Source organism: Ascidiella aspersa, chromosome 2, assembly GCF_963924565.1.
Source record: "Ascidiella aspersa chromosome 2, kaAscAspe10.2, whole genome shotgun sequence".
NCBI classification, from domain to species: Eukaryota; Metazoa; Chordata; class Ascidiacea; order Phlebobranchia; family Ascidiidae; genus Ascidiella; species Ascidiella aspersa.
Window position 1 is genome coordinate 33,319,521 of NC_139448.1, and position 21,414 is coordinate 33,340,934.

A 21,414-nucleotide genomic window follows, 5' to 3' on the forward strand; every position below is an offset into this window, starting at 1 on the left:
ACTATCGTTAAACATTTCATTTTAACACAGTATTATTCTTTAATGTTTAAACATTTATTTCTTTAAGAAAAGTAGTAGTTTCAATGGCAGAATTACGAGTACTCGTGTCACTTTATACAGGGATGCTTACTTGTAGCAGTTGTTGTTGAATTTGTTGAAGCTTCCGAATGTGATAAGAACAGTGAAGCAAATGCCGTACGAAAAAAAGATCTGGCCTCCCGCGTCGACCCAAACCTAAGGAAAGATCAAGATTGTTATTCACAAAGCAAAGACGAACTACTTCGCTGTAATGCTCTCAACTTACTGCCTTGTCTATCAAGGTTTAGTAAAGTCCATTTTATCGTGATTTGGGGACTTTACAGACTATAATATTGGAAACTACTTAACAAAAAGTCGAATCGAAAAAAACACGTATAAATTAAACAGGTTGATAGAAAATAAAGTAAAGCAAAATGTTAATTGGGTAAAAAGGTCATGGGCTACAAAATGGGTAAAACTTGGCTAAAACATACAAAGCTAGTACACTTTGTTGAATAAGTTGGTAAAATGGATACGTTTTGTCAAATAAACGATAAAAGGATTAAATGAATTTAAAAAAATTAAAGTAAGAAATAAAGGCAAATGCGAGTGCAAAAATCGTTAAATTGATGAAAAAAAATATGCTGGCCAAGTAGATGTACTTATGGTAAGCACGGTTCAACAAACGCCGAGTAGGTAAAACAGCTTTAACCAAGTAGTTAAAAACCAACTAACAAAGGGAAGCAGCTCAAACTCGAACCCGAGAGGAAAATTTGGTTTGTAGGGAGAATTAGCAGTCGTATGTCTGGAAAGCCTGTGAAGTTTGCCTTGCTGAGGTACATAATGACAAAACACGGATACAGTTGAAAGCTTGTGAAAAAAGTAAGAAAAATCTTTAATAAGTCACGGTTTATAAAAAAGCGGCAAATGAATGTAAATATAGTAAAATCGGTAACAAATGTTTTAAAAATAAATGGTCAAATCGATCGAAAATGTTTAGGTACAAAAAATGGTACATCTCACGAAAAAAAGTTAAACTATATTAAATGGGTACAAAACTTGTCAAGTAGCTGTACAAAATGTGCTCAAAAAGTCAAAAAGGGTGACACAAAGGTCAAGTGAGTTAAACCTCTTGTCATGAAGTTGGTGAAGTCCTGGGGAACAAAAAAAAGCCTAATTTACGGAGAATCTTTAAGGAGCGTTTTAGAGCTTTGTGAAGATGGGCTTAATGAGGTAAATGTTTGACGAAATGTGTGTTAAGTTATGAGTTCGTTAACAAAAAGTAGTAAAAATTGGTCAATGAGTTAAAAAAAATACAGTCAAGCGCTTTAAAAAAATGGCAAATCGATAAAAAAATTCAAGTGAGTGAGGTGTAAAAACTTAACACTAATGAAAAAAATATTGAAATTGTCGAAAGTGTGTGAAAACCTTGTCAAGTATATGTACTTACAAACGGTTAAGTAATTGCACCAGCTCATCGTAAAGTCGATAAAAAGAACTTGGTTTCAAGGAGCAGAAGGCGCCTTACTTGAGCGTCCTCAAGCTCGGTGAAGTTGGACTTAATGAGGTAAATTATGGCGAAGTACGTGTAGTAGTTATCGTTTGTTAAAGTAGTAAAACGTTTGTTAAAGTAGTAAAACGTTTGTTAAAGTAGTAAAACGTTTGTTAAAGTAGTAAAACTTAGCCAATGTGATAAAATACATTTGAAAAAATTCAAATGGATAAAAAATGTTTAAGTGGTTGTTAAAATCTTAAAATTAATAAAAAAAAATATTGAAATTGCCAAAAGTGGGTAAAAACCGGGTCAAGAATTTGTACAAACGTTCGAATTGGGTAAAAAAGTCAACTGAGCTAATCGACTCGTCGTAAAGTAGGAAAAGGAGTACAAAAAAACAAGGAGCAGTAGAAGACACCAAGTTTGTTAAACAGCTGAACAAGTCTAGGGACAAAAAAGAAAAAAGAGGCCTTGTAAAGAGAATCAGGCGGGCTTACTTGCGCGTCTCCAAGTTTGGTTAAATTGGGTTTGATCAGGTGCGGTATGGCGAAGTACGTGTAAAGATTTAAGTGTTTCAACAAAAGTGGGAGAAAGTACCCAATGAGATAAAAAAATACGGCCAGTGTTAGAAAAAAATGTACTTGGGAAAAAACTGCCAAATCGATAAAAAATGTTCAAGTGGACGTTAAAACCTTAAATTAATAAAACGAAAGTGGGTGAAAACCGGAAAAGCTACAAACGGTTGAATTTGGTAAAAATAAAGGTCAAGGGAGTTCATTAGCTCATCCTAAAGTCAATCGATCGAAGTCATACAGAGAAAACCTTGGGTTTTAAGTAGCAGAAGGCGGGCTTACTTGCGCTTCTCCTATAGCTTGGTGAAGTTATGCTTGATGAGGTACATAGTGGCAAAGTACGTATAAAGTTATGGGTTGATTAAAATAAAGTTGTAAAAATTGCCCAGTGAGATAAAATACTTTTAAGGGAAAATTGTCGAGTGCTTTAAAAAATGTCAAATCGATAAAAAATGTTCAAGCGGGTGTCAAAATTATTAAACTAATGATACAATCATTAAGTGCGTGAAAGCCGGATCAAGTATTTGTACAAACAGCCGAATTTGGCAAAAAAAAAGTGAGTTAATCAGCTAATTATAAAGTCATACAAACAGAAAAACGTGGTTTTTAGGAGCAGCAGGAGAGATCAAGTGAGTGAAACAGCTTAAAATGAAGTTGCTAAAAATCCACAAACAAAAAAAGCTTGACCTTAAAGAGAAACAAGCGGGCTTACTTGCGCGTCTCCGAGCTTTGTAAATTTGGGCTTGAGGAGGTAAATTATGGCAAAGCATGTGTAGTTACACGTTTGTTAACATAAAGTCGTAAAAACACGTTCAAAAGTTGGAAAAAAGTCAAATCGATATAAAATGTTCAAGTGGGTGTTAAAATCGTTCGAATTAGGTAAAAAAGGTCAAGTGTACTAATCAGCTCGTCGTGAAGTAGGCAAAAGAAGTACAAAAAAACAAGGAGCAAAATCGAAGCCAAACAGATAAAAACTTGGTTTTAGTAGCAGCAGGCCCCTTACTTGCGCGTCTCCAAGCTTGGTGAAGTTTGGCTTGATAAGGTACATGATTCCCTCGCCAGCGCCTTCCAGAGTTACTCCGCGAACGAAGAGGATAAATAGAAACACGTAGGGCAGAGTGGAGGTGACGTAGACCACCTAAAGCAGCGAAGACAACAAAAAACGTGCGTCACAAAAACCAGAGTATTGGCGCATTTCAAGGTACTCCAGTTTATCGCGAGCACACTTAACTCCGACTTGAAGACGCTATTGTATACTTTTAATTTAAAAGGACGTAGGCACCGCTATGGAATTACTCTGGCAACATTTTAACGCGAACATACTTTAGCTATAGGTTTTCTAAATAATATCTACTGTTTTCAGGTATGCAAAAAAATATTTTTTCTTTAAATTACTTGTTTTCAGGAAATTTGCTGTTAATATAGGCAGGAAACTATTTTACTGTTTTTAGACAAGGAAATGTGGATTTATTAACTATAATAATGAAATGAAAAACAAATTACTGTTTTTAGGTAAGGAAATATCCATTTATTATTTCCTGTTATGGTATGCAAAACAATGTTTACTGTTTTCAGAGAAGGACATTTCGACTATTATTTACTGTTATGGCATTCCAAAAAAATTATTGTTTTTCGTAAATTCGTTTTAATATAGGCAAAACAATATTTTACTGTTTATATATATGTTAAACAATATTTTGCAACGTTTTTAGGCAAGCCAGAAAAAAAAAAATATATATATAGTTTCGTATTGCTAAACGTTTTAAGTTACATGGCACACACTTGTTTTTCCGCTATTTTGTTTCTAACGCTACGGTTGAATACAGCAACAACAAAAAATCAAAATACTGCAAAGCCAAAACACCTTACTTCAAGTTTGCTTTCAGGAAAAATCACACAACAAGAGTGCTAACCTTGCCGCTCCAGCGTGCACCTTTAAAAATGCACAGGTATATAACCACCCAGGATACGAGAAAGCACCCTACCAAACCCCAATTGGTGATTGTACCCATGTCTTCCAGGCCGGCCGATTGCTGCAAGACGTTGCGTCTTAAAAAATGGTTTGCGCGTCACATCACCGAACAACAACCGCGACAAAAGACCGACAGAAAACAGCGGGAATTTCGCGTTTTTTGTACGCAAATTCCGCTGAAATTGGCAAACTACACGCGCGGGATATCAATGTTAAATTTTTGGAAAAATTCGAATGGCGCAGCTGAAATAAAGGTTGATTAAATGTGGCGAGGGAGAATTTTAGGGTTGGTTTGTTGTGCTATAGGCTCAAGGCACTATATCGTTTTTTAAGTGTCGTATTCCGTCGTTTAGATTTCGAGGCGCAAACTCGGTCGAATGGCCTTAAAACCGTGAAGGCGTGACGATTTTTCTTTATGAACAAACGCGATTGGGCGCCGGCAAGCAAACACTTGTTAAAAGTCCGCGTCAGCTCAGTTGGATTGCGCGTCTGGTCGCCACACAAATCGTAAAAAAAGTCATAAAACACTGCGTTTTCACGGCTATCGGTGCCCAGTTTGCCAAGTCACTTTTACTGAAGGATGCCTCAATTGCATGGCTCGAAATACCGAAGCAAATAAATGGCTTGCTATAGTATTTTGAGCCTTGCGAATTATGTGGGGTTGATGTGCATAAATCAGAAAAGATGATTTGGAAATCGCGCACTTATTAACTTGGACCAAATGCATGACCGAAAAGTCATTTAAATAAACAATTATTATCATTTTAAAAACACATCTAAACATTTTATTTTCAATTTGTTTAGCTTAAAGTAGCGTCTTTGCAAGAGATTAAGAATCCAGGTTCCAAAACTGAGATTTTTGGCCAAAAGTTTGGCAAACCCTCTGAAAGTCAAAAAATTCCATGGCTAAAATTAATAGACCATTTGGTCCAAAAAATGGCCGTGAAAATGCAGTTACATTGGAGTTCGGACCAATAACTAGATAAATCAAAGCGACCAGGCGAACGATCCACTGAGTTAAAGCGTTAGTTCTTTGGAATCAATAAAGGGTCTACAGTTTACCGAAAACTGATATTAGGAATTTTAACTTTGGTCAGCTGGAATTCCAGCTGCCATTTTAATTAGAAAAGCCGAAACATTGAAAAAGGTCTGTTTTTTAGTTATGCGGCAATATTTTTTCGTTGCTTTCTTTGCATTGCCGGCGCCCATGTTGAAACAGGGACGTCCTTTTCCAAACCTGATGCGAATCGAACTAGTCGCTCTACAACCGAAGGAGTTTTGAAAAGTATTCTCGATATCGAAAATAAATTGGGAAACGTTTTTTTTTTCGCTTCGTTGAACTTCAAAACACTACTTCCGCATAGCGGAACAAATGTACAAGGTGTTGTAGCGGTCACAGGGCTTTTAATACAATTGTAACAGCACTACAATTTGACTAGAAAAAAAAATATTGAGCAACATTATATTTCTTTTTTACAATATAATTTTTTTTAAGTAGGGAAACTCAAGCGATTATAATTCGATTCGCACTTTTCAAAGAACATCCCCCACAGACAGGGCCGCACTTTTAATTGACCCAGCCAGGTCCAGGCCCACAAATAGGGGACCAGAAAAAAAATCGGAAATGAAAGTAGACAGGAAAATATTAGAAGTGAATCGAAAAGAAGATAAAATTTATTTTCAAGTTTCTAACAAGCTGTGTCGAATAGATGATGTCAGTAAGAGTGCTCGAAAGACAAGTTGAATTTGAAGCCAAAAAGAGAATAAGTGCGGCCCTGGCAACATTTGCTACTAAACTCTTGCGGTTCAGTACACAGGAACGTATTCGGGTCAAGGCGGTGACTTAAAACTACTTAATCGTTTCGAAAATCGACCCGATAGAGTGAAAACTAGGTCGCAGATGTGTTTTTTGTTCGTTTTACAAAAGGGCGCGCGGACGTGAGTTTTAAGAGAGTTATTCGCTGTTGAATCACAAAAGAGTTAGGGCTTTACGCTCGAATTGCTTTTGTAGTTGTACCCCCGGGATAGCCGCCGTTCTAATGTGCCGCATGGCCAGTTTACAAAGCTGCTTAGGGAGCATTATGTTAAATTTTTCAGCCCAGTTTTCGGGTAACATTACGCACCGGGCTTCAAAATGTTTGTAGTGCAAAAATTACACAAAAACAGAGCAAAAAAAATTTGCTCAAAAACGGCCTTGTAAACTTGCCTATGGGTAGAAAACTGTGGTCCAGGTTCGAGGCCATTGCGCAGGTCTCGCGCGCGCCAAACTACAAACCGCCAAAACTCGGCCTCCGGTGAAATTCCTCCCACTACGTTGGTGCCGTTGGTCGAGGAAGAATGGTTGAGGAGCGAGCGGCTACCGTTGTACAGAGGGCTTAAGAGAATGCTCGCGTTCTGCCCGGACTTCTTGATCATAGTGCGACTGCAGTTGGGGGTGTTCCACCAGTTGTCTGAAACCGACCGAAAAGTGTGAGTGAAGAAGGAGCAACAAAACATTTTTTTAAAGCCTGATTAAGAACTACTGATGTAGGGTTTTGTGGAACAGTGTATTTCTACCTGTTAAGGTAAACATGCTAGTTTTTCAAGCAGAATTCATATGAACCGGTTGTTTATGACAGCGAAACATTTCGCCTTAGTAATTTTTTTCCTGCGAAAAAATAACAGCAAAACTTGTCGCCTTACTATATTCCTGTGAAAAAAACACAAAACTTAAAATAATATTTTTCACGCCGCGCAATGGTATATTTGGAACGTAATCTAAGTTTTCATTTAAAAATTATAAAAAAATCCGACATTAAAAAAAGTCTTAAGCTCTTGTTTTACGTGTTTAGCCTAATTTTAGGCTCTCCGAAAAATGAAGCATGCTGTCAAAAAGCCGAAATCCTTTTATTCGATAAAGTGAAATGTTTTACAAGAATATTTTACGAAATCTTTACAAGAATATTCTACGAATCTCGCGACATACAGTAGCGGCGGAAAAGCCAAGTTAACTTACCACCCTTCGGTTGCTTAAAATACGAGTGGGCGTAAAAAACAAAGTACTACGCTATGTGTGAAAAGCTACCACAAAAATATTTCGGCCCACACAAAAAGAACTTCGTGTTTAAAGATTAAGGATCTTAATCCAATAGAGAATTGGAACGTATAACGAACATGGATAACTATGAGTCATGGTAGAGATAAATAATCCAATTTAATAAAAAATTTGAAATGAAAACACTTTATTCAGCCCAAGTCATTTGCCCAAAAGACCGAAGTCAATCAAGTCATTTTGCCCAATCAATTTAAGTTAGGTCAAGTCATTTAATAACAGTGACTTTAGTGCACTTAAGTAAAGTCATTGACTTAAGTCATTAGAACAATGGTTGCAAATACTAAAGGCAAGTACATTTAAGTAAAGTAAAGTTGTTTACTTAAGTCATGACAACCTTATTGGAAATACTAACGGTAGATTTGAGTCGATTGGTGGAAAAATGCTGAAGGAGAATTGGTACGTGAATACAACATGGATAAGCATGAGTCACGGTAGAGAGGACCACGCGTCTTTAGGTCACAGCGGGATAGGGATACAACAAAAAACACGGACTTTCTCCTCTATAGTGTGAATGGACACGAATACAGGCGACCTGTTCGCTTCAATTAGGTGTATCGGATGTCATGGTGCTGTTTAATTCTTAGATGGACGAAAAAATCAACAATGCAAATGGACTAAAGGGGTTAGGTGTATTTTGTCATATGACACCATAGTATCGCTATGCGGTTACAAATTGATCCTTAATTAGAGCAGAGTTCACACGTCACTTACGAAAGACAAAACGGCATATAATAAACGCTTAATAATAAGACAAGCAGTGCTAGCATCACAAAGTACAATTTTCCTGGCTTTTATCTTTATATGCGCGTCACGAATTAATCATTATTATTTAACTATGTTTAAACTTAAATCCTAATGTGATTAAACCAACACGTGAAACATTTCACTTTTGGTCAGGTTTTAAGATGCCTGTCAGCCGTGTATTTTTGTTAAAAAACGATAAGCTGTCGCTTTTATTTCGGTTATTTTTTGCCGGCAACTTAAAACAAATGGAACAGCGATATCTATGCACACAAACAATATCCAGCGAATTGTTTTCGAAAAACAACCGACTGTAGCGACACTACACCGACCCGGATTTATCGAAGCGTTATGTTTGCCTTTTTCTTATTTTTCTCGTGCCTTTTTATCGCCGGTTCTAGTGTGTTCTTTCTGATTCGGCGCACCTGGAATAAAGACTTACCATCGCCTTATTGGTGACCCCCAAACTCTTACAAACTATATATAAACTCTTTCTACCAGGCATGGTAATATAAATCAAAAAACAGCTCCTATGGTAATTGTATTTCTTTACCAACGTTTCGGCAACCTATGCAAGCCGCCTTCGTCAGGGTGAATGACACTGAACGCTCGTACAATTCGTCGAGATGATTCCAACATGGGTGATTATTAACGCAAACAAATGCATATTCAGTGTCGCAGAAATGGACTTTCTTGGGCATCACATTAACAAGAATGGAGCAGCACCACTTCTTAAAAGGTAGAAATCAGCAAGCAATTTCCTGCACCATCTACCATCAAAGGACTGCAAGAATTTGCGGGAATGATCCAGTTTTATCATCGCTTTATACCGTCTGCGGCCAACGTCATGAAACCAATTTATGAAGCTCTGGCTGGAAAACCCAAAACACTCGTTTGGACAGCTGCAGTTCAATCGGCATTTTCCGCAGCCAAACACGCTCTCGCCAATGCTTGGTTGTTAACCCATCCTCAGGCAAATGCGCGCACAGCACTTACAGTGGATGCTTCGGATAGAGCTATTGGTGGCGTTTTGGAACAGTACATTGATGGTGTTTGGAAACCGTTAGCATTTTTCAGTCGTCATTTACGGCCAGCAGAAACAAAGTACAGCACGTTCGACAGGGAGCTACTTGCCCTTCACCTGGCTGTCCGACATTTTCGGTACTTTTTAGAAGGGCGTAGGTTTACAGCATTTACCGACCACAAAGCTTTAACCTTCGCGTTTGTAGAAGCATCGGATCCATGTCTGCGCGGCAACAACGAACATCTTTCTGCAATTGCTGAGTTTACTACGGATGTACAGCATATCAATGGTAAAAACAACTGCGTGGCTGATGCACTTTCCCGCTTGTCGTCCATAAATCTATGTCAAGATGATTTACTTGACATCGATTACGCATCTTTGGCAGCGGCACAACAATGTCCGGAAGTTGAAGCTTACACAACAGCTATTTCTGGCCTACATATCGAACAGATTCCGCTCGGCTCGTCAAGAGTTGTTTTATTATGTAACACGTCCACCGGATATCCTCGTCGCAAAATTTTCGACGTCATGCATGGCTTATCGCACCCGTCTATTCGGACCACGAGGAAAATCATATCCTCAAAATGTGTTTGGCACGGCCTCCACGAACAAGTCGGTTTGTGAGCAAAGCAATGCATTTCTTGTCAGAAGGCAAAAGTTCAGACACATGTATGAGCTCCGCTGGTAAGGTATGCAGATCCAGGTAAGCGTTTTGATCATGTCAACATTGATATTGTTGGTCCCCTGCCTTCTTGTCAGGGTTACAGATATCTATTAACAATGGTCGATAGATTTACACGTAGGCCGGAAGCTATCCCGATGCCAGACGCAACGACCGTTACTTGTACACGTGCATTTATTAGCAACTGGGTAAGTCGCTTCGGTGTTGCCGCGGACATTTCATCAGATCGTGGAGCCCAGTTCACTTCACAACTATGGTCAAGTATGATTGACACTCTCGGTGTGAAAATTCATCGCACCACTTCTTATCATCCTCAGGCAAATGGACTCGTCGAGAGATTCCATCGTCATCTCAAGTCTGCGTTGATGGCTCGCCTAAACGGACTCAACTGGGTTGATCAACTTCCATGGGTGCTACTGGGCATACGGACCGCTCCAAAGGAGGACCTACACACGTCGTCGGCAGAACTGGTATACGGCACCCCACTCACAGTTCCGGGAGATTTACTAGGTGTACCATCTGCAACAAACTCAGCGCCTTGCAGCTATTCAGAGGCAGTACGTCACTTGAAGCCAACACCCATGTTACGGCATGCGGTTCAACGGACATCCTTGCCTGCAACATTACTAAATACCGACTTTGTATTTATTCGCAAGGACACACATCGCCCTCCCCTTACACCGCCAAACACAGGCCCGTACAGAGTGTGGAATGAGGCGACAAAACATACACGGTACAGATTGGAGGAAGAGAGGAATGCATCTCCGTAGATCGACTCAAGCCAGCTCATGTGGACGATTCCCAGTAGGTCAAACTAGCAACACCACCGCGACGTGGAAGGCTGCCAGCGCGTAACGCAGCAGTTACGCAGACGCAGACACGCCCGCGTTATGTTTGCCTTTTTCTTATTTTTCTCGTGCCTTTTTATCGCCGGTTCTAGTGTGTTCTTTTTGATTCGGCGCACCTGGAATAAAGACTTACCATCGCCTTCCTTCATCCCCATCTTAAACAGTAAGCAACTTGTTTTGTTGCAAATACAGGCGAAAAACAACAAACAAAAAGCAAACCGAGTCCCGGGTTAAAGCATTCTGTTTATTCTAACAACTTCCAAGAAATGTTTGCGCTTTCTACTGGTTTCCTTTAATCTAAAAATAATTTAGTTTCCGAAAATAAAGACAGCACCTTTTAGATCGCTGGCGCGCTTTTTTAAAACTGATGGCACTGGAAAAAACAAGTCATTATAATTTTTTTTATCGGTAAATATAACAACAATTATTTAAAATAGTATAAGGTGCTGTAACCCCGTGGTGGAAACAATAAATTCTTGGTGACACGTAAAAAACATTACTCGTGATAGAACCACAAGTAAAAAAAACGAAATCGTTTGAACGGTGAAGATTTACTACTAAACCAGTGTTTCTCAACAATTTATGAGCAACGGTTCCCTTCAATGGGCTCTCAACAATGTAATCGACATCACCTTGATAAAGAAGTTTCGATATGCACTTGTATCATCATCAGTTAATGTGATGGAAAAATATTCTGAAAAAGGGTGAGACGCAATTCTCATCATTCTGAGTATCAAAACGTCTATAACAGGGGTTCTTAAACTTTGTTTACCGCGGACCCCTAAAGAAGTTTTTTGCTTCGCATGGACCACGTTAGGGAAAAAAAATTTAAAGATGACGTCATAAATTTACGTCACAACATAAAGAACTTTAGAAATCTGCTGTTTTCGGACCAAAAAAATGTTAGAGTGAATACATTCAGAGCAAAAATGTTTTATGTTTAATTGAAATATTTGTCTTTAAAAATTTGATTACTTCTTAAATATACATAAATCTTTCAATTAGACTCTCATGGACCCCGTAAAACTAGTTCATGTACCCCCAAGGGGTCCATGGACCCCAGTTTAAGAACCCCTGGTCTATAACAAAATTACGTCGATTTACTCGCCCTTTTTGGTTTTAAAATTCATTACAACGCTACATTACAGATCCGTGCATAGTGCTTCCATGTTTGAATACTGTAATATAAAAGTAAAAAAATGCTCTTAAAAACTGTACTCTTGCAGTAAACCGATCGGCATGGCTCCCTTGCTCAAGTTTTGGAAAAATACGTCATAAAACGTTACAAGGGATATCAAAAAACATAAAGAAAGCCTGTAACTCTAGTTTACTGACTAATAACCCAAGATAATGTATGCTTGTGCCCCCCCAAATAATTTTAGGTGCCCCCGGTAGGCCCAGGACCATGGCTAAGAAACGCTAATCTTAACAAACAAGGTATTCTGAATTTTCGTTAAGTTTTAAAAGCACCATATATGGATAATGTCTCACTAAAGGTATGGTTTAAGCCTCTCTTCGTCTAATTTTAATTTTTAATAGCCATCCCTATTTGACTAAAAACTATGCTAAATTTATTTACTACAAAACAAGCGTTATGGTGGCGTCAATAAGCAATGCTGGTTCACTGCAGCAAATACCATAAAAGCAGCAAATACCATAACCTTTCCGTTTTTTTTCGTATTTTAGTTTTCTTTATAAAATACTACCACCGACCCCCAGACAACCCTTGGGGTCACCGCCCACAGTTTGGGGACCACTGGTTTTATATTGATTTGGGTCCAATGACCAGACAGTACACTCACCACAGGTTGTCCAGGGCAGTGGTCCCGGTATAAAGGAATGAACGAGGTAGTAGACCGACCATGCCATTACAACCATGTTGTATGTGCTGAAGATCATGTTGACCCAAGTGCAGCCAAAACCGATTCCCTGCAAAGAAAAGATATGTCGTTAGAATAGAAAAAACTGTTGGTGACGGCTTGTAGAGCTAAAAATCGGTTTTATTTGATGATTTAGTCGAGATTAAATATATGGTCTTTCAAAAATGTTTAAATGTCATAGAGTAGTCGGTTAACAGGGATGACGTGTACAATTTTTTACACTTATGATGGCACGAGGCTTTGCCGAAACGTTTGAAAACAACAAAATGACGATTTTAGTATAATCGTGTATAATGGTATTACGTGTTCGACTGCTTTTATTCCTGTAATTTTTAAAACTATTTGATTGAAGGAGATGCTTTTTTTCAAATAGTAAAAATAAAACACTTACAAAATTTTGTTTTTTGCGTTTTTACCTCAACACAACGACTCGTGAGGTAAAACTAACTTATTCTTTTTGTGCGTGATGACAAACGGAAATATCTGTATAAGATAGAGCATTTAAAACCAATATTCACGAAATTTGGGAAATCACCACTTTGTACCGCGTCCTCTACTACAAAGAGTAACTCGGAAAACTAGGGTCTTTTTATTTTCCACAACCCAACAGACCTGATAAGGATGACCGACCAGGCGTACAGCAAAACTTCAAAAGGATTCCATACCCTTGGACAGTTGAACGGCAATTAGTGACGCATACCATAAGTTGAAGCACCATCCACATACCAGGTTTAACGTTTTTATTTTAGAGTAACTTCGCATTTAAGAGGAGGTACATTGGCCAGCTGAAATTTGCCTTGACACTTTTAAAGCGCCTAGTTATCAGTGGTTTTTAATATCTAAAGTAGAAGTCGTATCATTTTGCAACAAAATAGCAAGTCAAGTTCTAATCCAAAGTCGTTCGAATTAAAAGTAAATTCATTACTTCAATAAAAGTTTTTCCATATTCAATTGGAAAACATCCACGTTTTGCTGAGCATAAACACACATGGCAACCAAATTAAAACAAGAATTTCCCAACTGTTTTAGGCAAAGTAATAAGTCAAATACTTTAATTTTACAAAAAACGTATTTAAATAAATTATTATTTAACTAAAGCCGATTGTCTACACTCTACAAGACTAATTTCAAGTATAGTGATTTGTCCTTAATACACGTAAGACTTCAGCCAAATTCGAGTCATTTGACCCTACAAACTCGAAGTCAAGTCATATAAAAGCAGTGACCTAAAGTGCTCTCGTTGACTTAAGTACTTACAACACTGCGGGTCGCCTTCAAATTAATAACGCAGCATTTTGAAGAGGGTTACCTCCTTTAAACGCAAGCCCCTTCTGTGACCTAGATAAGTTGTTTTGTTATGTAGCTACTACAACAAAGGACCGCTGTGCCAGTGACGTTTGCGTCCAATTTCCTGTCACACAACTTTGGAAAACAATCGAAGAGCTTTCTGAAGTGGACCATTGAACAGTGACAGAGGCCTACTGAAGGCCAGGTCTCTTTTGTCAAAGACACAGCCCTTTCGCACAGCTTGCTGCCTAAAGTAGTAATTATTTTTTAAAGCAGTAAAGTATTGTGCCTAAAAACCTAAAACATTGGCTATATACTTTGACAGAATTGTGTAGATTTCGTAATGCTTCCATTGCAAATGGAAAATTTAATCTGTGTTAATTGTCTACAAATTAAGCATTCCAATTCGATTACTGCTTAATCTAAATCCAAAACGTTATCCCTACATGAAAATAAAAATCCCGGTAAATCAAGTTCGCTGGGTGTTAAAAAAGCAACTAATTAATTGCCTTTACGTTAGTTAATTTATTCAACATTGCAAACGAAGTTATTGCCCAAAACAGTAGTGTACAGTTTGCGTTTATCATAAACTCAACTGCGCCTTATTTTAAAGCATAGCCGCTTTATAAAGCATTTAGATTTCTTTTACAGTAAAAATTATTGTCATATTGACGAAATTTGAACAGTGTGCGCTACAACGCCTAGAAGCGGCAATCCCTTTTTTTAATCAATATTTTGCGCCGTTTTCAGGACGATTTTACGTGGCAGCTTATTGTTTTTCCGAATTTACGATGCCGACGTGAGAAACACCAAGATCAACAATAAAAGCTTTCGAAAGGGTCGTGAAAAAAATGGCCGAGACTATATTGAGGCGAGCAACAATAGTTGAAAAAACAGATCCTGTCATTTTAAGCAGAAAGGTAAACCAACTTTATGGTGAGAAAAGTCGCTCCAGTTGGTCGTAAAAAAACAATCGGAAAGGCATTTTTAGACTTAACCACCTCTCATATTTGCGTAACAAAATTTGGCAACAAATTCAAGTATCAATCCAAAAAATGGTTCGCTAAGCATTTCAGTGCGATACGTGTTAGACAGGGTTATTTAAATATGGAAATTATGTTTTGCGTTGAACAAAACTTTGCATCCAATTCAATAGTCGAACAATATTCAAAGGTCAGTGGATTCTAACGTATGAGTAATTTTCCGCAAAGAGGTTATTTCACCAATTTGCACAGGAGCAATTTTATCGGTGATATGAGAATCCGATGTTTTGACATAACAAAAAAAAACAAAAAAAAGTTCATTCGCATGCAAAGCTAATCTTAGTGCTGCCGAAGCATAAATTGATTACAGGTAATAACGTTAAAATTAAAAGTATGGGGTAATTAAAGTCCACCTAGTTCGGAAGTAACGACGGTAAAACAATATAAATCAGTAATTTGGATGCTCCATTTCACAAAAAAAAACATTGTTTTTTGATTGTTTTGACTTGACTAATGTCGCAAATTCTGCTTACATTTCTTTAGCTCGCTATACGATACATTTTTGTTGTTAGTCAATTATATTATGTCTCATGATCGAACAAATTTCACAATTTTAACTATTTTTAGCAAACGACTGGGTTTGGACTGAAGTCATTTTATTAGTAGTAGACATAAACGCCAATCCGCGGTAATTTTCTGCCGGTCTGTTAAAAAGCTATGTTTAATTGTGTAGTCGGAATTATGTTTTTCACCAACTTAAAATGTGTAAATGCATTTTTTTTGCTTTTCAAAAAATCAGTCTCCTGATAAAATATATTAGGGCACTTTTGGGAGAATCTATTCAGTAGATTGGTGGTTTAAAATTCTAGTTACCGGTCCGTGAAAGTATTTATACTTCTACCGGTTTGTAGGTGTCTAAAGGTTTGGGAAGCAAGTTTAAAATACTTTATATTTGTCATAGTAAAGAATCGTGCATTTGAAATGCTAGTTACCGGTCCGTGAAAGGATTTGTATTTCTACCGGTCTGCAAGCAGCGGCGTAGCCAGCAGACAAATGGGGGGGGGGGTGAAAAAGTTTAAACCTCTTTCTGTTTAGCTTTACCATTGTATGGACTGCCGTATAAAACACAAATAACAATGTTAGCAAACCGTTTCGAGCAGCAACTGACTGAGTTTTACCGCAATACTAAAAAAACATTTAAAAAGCAAAAACAAAATAATTAAAAAGTAGTAAAACTACATTAATAAGCATAGCAAACGTAATAAATAAATACATCTTATGTGACGTAACAATGCATTACAATTGAAAGTGTGGCATGCCTGTGATCGATTGTTGTGGAACTGCTCATAAATGCTACAAAACAAATTAAAGAGTACAATATTTATAAAAAAAATTGTGGGGGGGGCATGGTCCCTGTGGTGTCAAAAGGTTAAAAAGAACCACCGATCTACAACAGTGGTGTTTTGGACAAGGAGTCGCGACACACGCGGCATTTCATTTCGCAGATTGCGCAACCCGCTGACTGCCTCAAAACACGAGGCTCTTATCACAGCACGATAAAGGGAGCAAATAAAAGCGGCAGGTTCTCGGAAGCGAATGAAAGGGGGCGGTATAGCCGGACTTGCCTTCATGGACGGCAGCCGCTTCCACATCTGGATGGCGCTCAGCTTGGTGTACTGGCCCAGCGAGACCTCGAGGAAAAACATGGGGATTCCGCCGAGCAGCATCACGAAGAGATAGACCAGTAGAAAGGCGCCTGCAAATGGAGGGAAAAAGCGTCGTAAAAACTGGTTTTAAAGCAGCCGCTTCAACCCGTTTTTATTGCCTTTTCGGGAGAGCATTTAGTTCCGTTTTCGATCCGTTTCGTAAAGAGTGGCTGGTTCCCTTTTTATCCAACTTTAACAAGCTGTAGGTTTACTGTTTTTTACAACTAGGCTTTTCCAAGCATAACCAGTCTGTACTATTTTGTTCTTGCTGCTTTTAAAAGGCAGTCCTCTTTGGAAAACTTGAACCTAACTGCCTTTAAAGTTTAAAAAAAGGTTTATAAGTGGACCAAGGGTTTTGAAAGCTACATTTGTTTATCAGTTGAATTTGGGGACTCGCTCTATAGGAAGTCATAATGTGCTAAAAACGTGATTGAGTGTCGTTTTCCAACGCATTTTGCTAGTAAGCGCAAAGGACCCCATGTAAACAGTCGTAAAAACAGTAAACCTGTACACTTCGCCGCCCAACTAAAACAAGTGCGCTAAGCAAAGGCGTGGTTAACGATAACCTTTGACGAACGTCAAAAATGTCTTTTGGTATCAAACAAAGCGTAAATTTTAGGTCGTCAGGTTAGCGGTTGAGTTGAATTGGCGCGTCGCCAGAAAAGCGAACAATGGCCTAAAACCGCCGACTTTTCAAGTCTTACTGCTGCTTTGGCACAGAATCGTTCCCGCATACCACAATATCAATCGTTACAGTATGGTAGGAATCTAAGCCAGTGGTCATAGTTTAGTCTTATCATGTAGTTGTGGGCCGCGTGATACAAGTTGGTGTGTCATAGAACTTTTAAATTGGCTCAGCTCGGAAAGGCCCACGTGTCAAATGCTGTTCTGAAAGCCTATCGAACCAATTTTAAGCCAACTTTAACTATATTTAATTGAAAAATGTTTCTTCGCGCGTATATTCTTTTTTATGGTATAGCAGTGTTTTGGGCATTAAGCCGCCGCCCGCCGTGTAATACTTTACCTTAAAATCAAATATCCTGAATCCGTCACTGTTTTCGTAGTGGTTTTACGTAGTGGGCCTTCAGTATCTATGAAAAGAGTACTTTGTGCCGCGACAAAAAATGTTTGCCGACCACTGATCTAAGGGCTGAAGCGTTTATTCTTTAATCAAAGATATCACAAGTACAGCTGTGTTCTCGGCTTCAATGTCAACAACGTGGTTGGAAACCAAATTAAATTAGGGTTTTTACATTTCGTTGCAATTCGTAAAAGAGTTTATGCGGGTTTTTAGGAAATTAGACATTTTATTTCGCGATACGTTTAACAGCGGGTGCGGCACGTTTTATTTATCTTCCTACGCAATATAGATTTACGGTGAAGGCAGATCGTCAAAATTTAGCAGGTATAAATGCGATTTGTTGGTTTACAGGAAGTCGACATTTTTATGTCTTTCCTAAAAATATATTGCAAATCCTTGAGCTATCAACCATTGCGTAAGTACCTTCTGCTCCAACATAGCAAATTCTGTGTTTCACTTGTTTTTTAACATTACAAATACCAAATTTATCGTTCGACTGCGATCTATATTTTTCGCTAAGTTACAAGTTTATTGCCCTGACGAAGATTATCTGAACAGGTCATCGAAACGTTTGCACATTTATTAAAACAAAAACTGTCGGACGAGCAAATATTTATTTGATACAGTGCCTGACAGATCCAGCTTATTTAAATTCAAAGTCAACTTTTTTTGTAAAAGAGTCTACCAATGGTGCGACGGGCGAATATTCACTTTACCCGATTTAGCTTATCCAAAAGCAGTTGCAAAAAATTCTACAGTTCTCTGTTCAACCAGATTTACACAAACGACACACTAAGAGTTAACCCGACACGTGGAATATTGTCTGTGCCCGATTTAGCTTATCCGAAACACCGACATTTGTAAATTCCAGTGTTCGGTGTCTAACCAGACTCGCGCTAACCCTTTGTGCCGCACAGGCGATACGCTTCACCCTTTAGCCTTTAGCATTCCATTTCCTCGTGGTGCCAACTCTGAACCTCGTGGTTATAGGATAACCCGTCGGTAAAGCACCCACGACACGTGCTATTCGTTTCAATGGGCTGCGCACACTGGACCATGGCTTAGAGGTCCTTGGGACAAATCTCTGTTTGTTTAAATCTATATATAGAAGTTATCGATAGGTTTCAAAACAGTGGCGAGGTGATTTTAATACCTACTATGCTATTATTTAATAATTAAACTTAAAAATGGTTGGAACCCGATTGAAAGACGGGTTAGGACTTGGTTTGAAGAATTTGCCATGCCTTAGAAGGAAAAATGCCAGTTATTATTGTCTCTTCGAAAAATTCAGTTATATTTTCAAATTTGAAGCTATTTCCATAGCTCATTGAACATATCGAACATTTTTTGTTATATTTTGTGCTAAAACTTTAACTGCTGTTTTTACCAATTATGTGATGTTCCACTTCACACGTTTGTGACTAGTTTTCGTTGTCGTTTGATTAGGTGCAAACCACCCATTTTATACATTCTGTCGCGGTTTTCGGAACTGCTTGGTTAGCTTTAAAGGTATTTCGTAAAGCAACATCAGGTGTTAGCCGACTTTTGTGGCTCTCCCGCACTCAAAACACGGCAAAACACAAATCGAATTACATGAATTGGCGGCTTATCAAACCTCACCTCCTCCATTACGATAGCAGAGATAAGGAAAGCGCCACACGTTTCCAAGACCCACCGAATATCCGACCATAGCGAAGATGAACTCCATCTGATGACCCCAGCCCTCCCTGTAATAATAATATATGTTGGGCTTAAGAGTATTTCCACTGCAAATGGCGCTCACTATTAAGCGGATGTATAACAATCATGAAAGACCAAGGAAAAACAGTTGAAACGTGCGAATTACAGATGTAAGGTTTTTTAAAAGAGAAATTCCATATTTTTTTAACCTTGGCTAGTTTTTAGTAAGCCGTTTACTATGTTAGATAGCATTGCGTATCAGTTATGTACGAAATCGGTATCACATCACTGCCGATAATTAGGAAGTACATTAAAGGCATCAGAAAATATAGGCAAGCTGCCGTTGGCAACAAGTTTGGTTTCCTTATGGCGGTTGGTTACACTTTTTTTAAACATAGGATCCATCTGCTGAACCGCAAATGTATAACGGCGTGAATATCACCCGCTAATGTTAGACAAAGAAAACGGGAATTCAGAACAACCGACCTCAAGAAAATCAATAAGACCGTAGAAAACAAACCTTTCAGGGAGGTCTTCCTGGCTCTCTCCGTTGCTTCGCCTTTCTTTCGTCACCATGTCGATTTTCTGTTCTGGATTGCCCATTGTTCAATCACAAGTTGTTTTATTTAATAATAATAACAAATTATTTGAAATTTTGAAAATTTTATAACGCTGAAACAAAATAAATTAAAACGTTACTTTTCAACAGTTTTGCAGCATCACAAACCTCAGACAATTATAAAAGCAATCGCATAGTTTGGTAATAAAAAAATGCGCCAAAAACTACCAAGCATTTTTCCAAAAGCTTTTTTGTTTGGTCGCCGTGGCATGCCACATAAAGTTTATTGGCCACGGGTACTCAGTCGCAAAGAATAACGACTCCTAGCTAGTGCAGTTAGCTATTGCAGTTAGCTTTGGCGTTGCGATAACCCCGCCCCAATCAGCAGCAGCCTATTTCCAATTAGGAAATATTAACCACGCCCAATTGTAATTGCGCCGAACTTGAAAATCAAACTTTCAAAGCCAATTAAGTAACCACTTATAATTAACTGCCTTCACCGAATTCTAACGCTTACCCAGGAACATGAATGATTCGGACCGCGGTCGATAAAGCTGTTTACTGAGTATCGTTTCCGGCGCGAGAGGTTTTTGCTTTTATGATGCGCCGTTCGATCGATCGGACGGGAAAAAGGCCAATTCAAACGAGAAACGGGGACGCGTGGTATAGGATAGGGGTGCGTGTGTGTGGGAGGGGGGCATTCATTCAAGGTTAATGTGTTAAAAATAACATACCACAAATACAAGTTTTTGTTTCAAAAATGAGCGGGATATTTACGATATTTTCTATAAAAAACAAAAAAGCACAGAGCAGCTTATTGCCAAAAAATGACAAAGTAGGGCTGCCATAAATACACAACGCAGTAGTAGTTCAAGTTTTAACGAAAGACTTGTCGTAAATATAAAAAAAATTATAACAAGTTCTTGTAAAATTGCAAAAATAACATATAAAGTACTAGCTTACAGCAAAAGCTAATTCGTAACGCAAAGTTATACAAAAAGCGCTAACTAATGTAAAGTATGATTCGAGTTGATAGCACATGGTAAACTAAAAGCTTATAATCGTTTCACATGAAAATACGCCTGCTAACTAGTGACTGTCCTCCGTTCAATCCGCCACTGCCAAGACTACAACACCAAACTACGGTTAACTCGTGTTTCGACAGACCACATTTACAAAACTTAAAGGAACCGAGTTCGTATCAGCATTCTTTAATATTCCAGACCTTCTCGGCGCCAACGCCTTTTTAATCTGAACCGAACTCGCACCATGCTGTTCAGTTTTCTTTTTTCACTGCCGCCGTTCTCTTTTTTCTGTCTCTTTTTTCTCTTTCCTTTCTCTCTTTTTTCACCGATGAGTGCTCGCCCGTTGGGAGAGGACTTGGAAAACGAGGCAAAGCTTTGAGTGGAATTTCCACAAGCGTTTGCCACTTGACTACGGACGTTTTCCACCGACAAAAACTGTTGGAAGCTTTTCCAAGAGGCTTGGCTGGCTGTAGGTACAGCAACCTTTTATTACCAAGTCTCAAGCTTTTAAAATGTCCTTTTTCTAACAGCTGATTTCTTGTCGCGACCGTATTTCGATGTTGAACCAGTTTTTCCCTGTGTTTTGATAAAAAGAACTGTCCCTCATAAATGCAAATAGAAAATGATCATTTCTTAAATGAGTATCAAAATAGTGCAAATTATTATCAGTGCCCAACCTAATTTTCAACTTTGGAACAAGACAAAATCAATGTTAACCAAAGGTATAAATAGAAGAATTTTCTTACCGGGACGAATGGAAATTTTAG

The 21,414-nt window shown here is 38.4% G+C and overlaps 1 protein-coding gene across 1 annotated transcript in view; it reads right to left on the reverse strand.

Moving 5' to 3' along the window:
• LOC146165036 (sodium- and chloride-dependent GABA transporter 1-like) overlaps positions 1–19,731 on the reverse strand; it is a 29,760-nt gene extending 10,029 nt beyond the window's left edge. The window contains exons 1-8 of the mRNA XM_083382894.1: positions 19,584–19,731; positions 19,004–19,110; positions 16,222–16,352; positions 12,249–12,375; positions 6,333–6,507; positions 3,999–4,134; positions 3,089–3,223; positions 131–234 (exon numbers count right to left, since the gene is read on the reverse strand). Of these exons, the coding sequence (XP_083239020.1) occupies positions 131–234; positions 3,089–3,223; positions 3,999–4,134; positions 6,333–6,507; positions 12,249–12,375; positions 16,222–16,352; positions 19,004–19,110; positions 19,584–19,666 (998 nt within the window). The 5' untranslated portion in view covers positions 19,667–19,731. The remainder of the gene's footprint in view (positions 1–130; positions 235–3,088; positions 3,224–3,998; positions 4,135–6,332; positions 6,508–12,248; positions 12,376–16,221; positions 16,353–19,003; positions 19,111–19,583) is intronic.
• Positions 19,732–21,414: the final 1,683 nt, after the last annotated feature.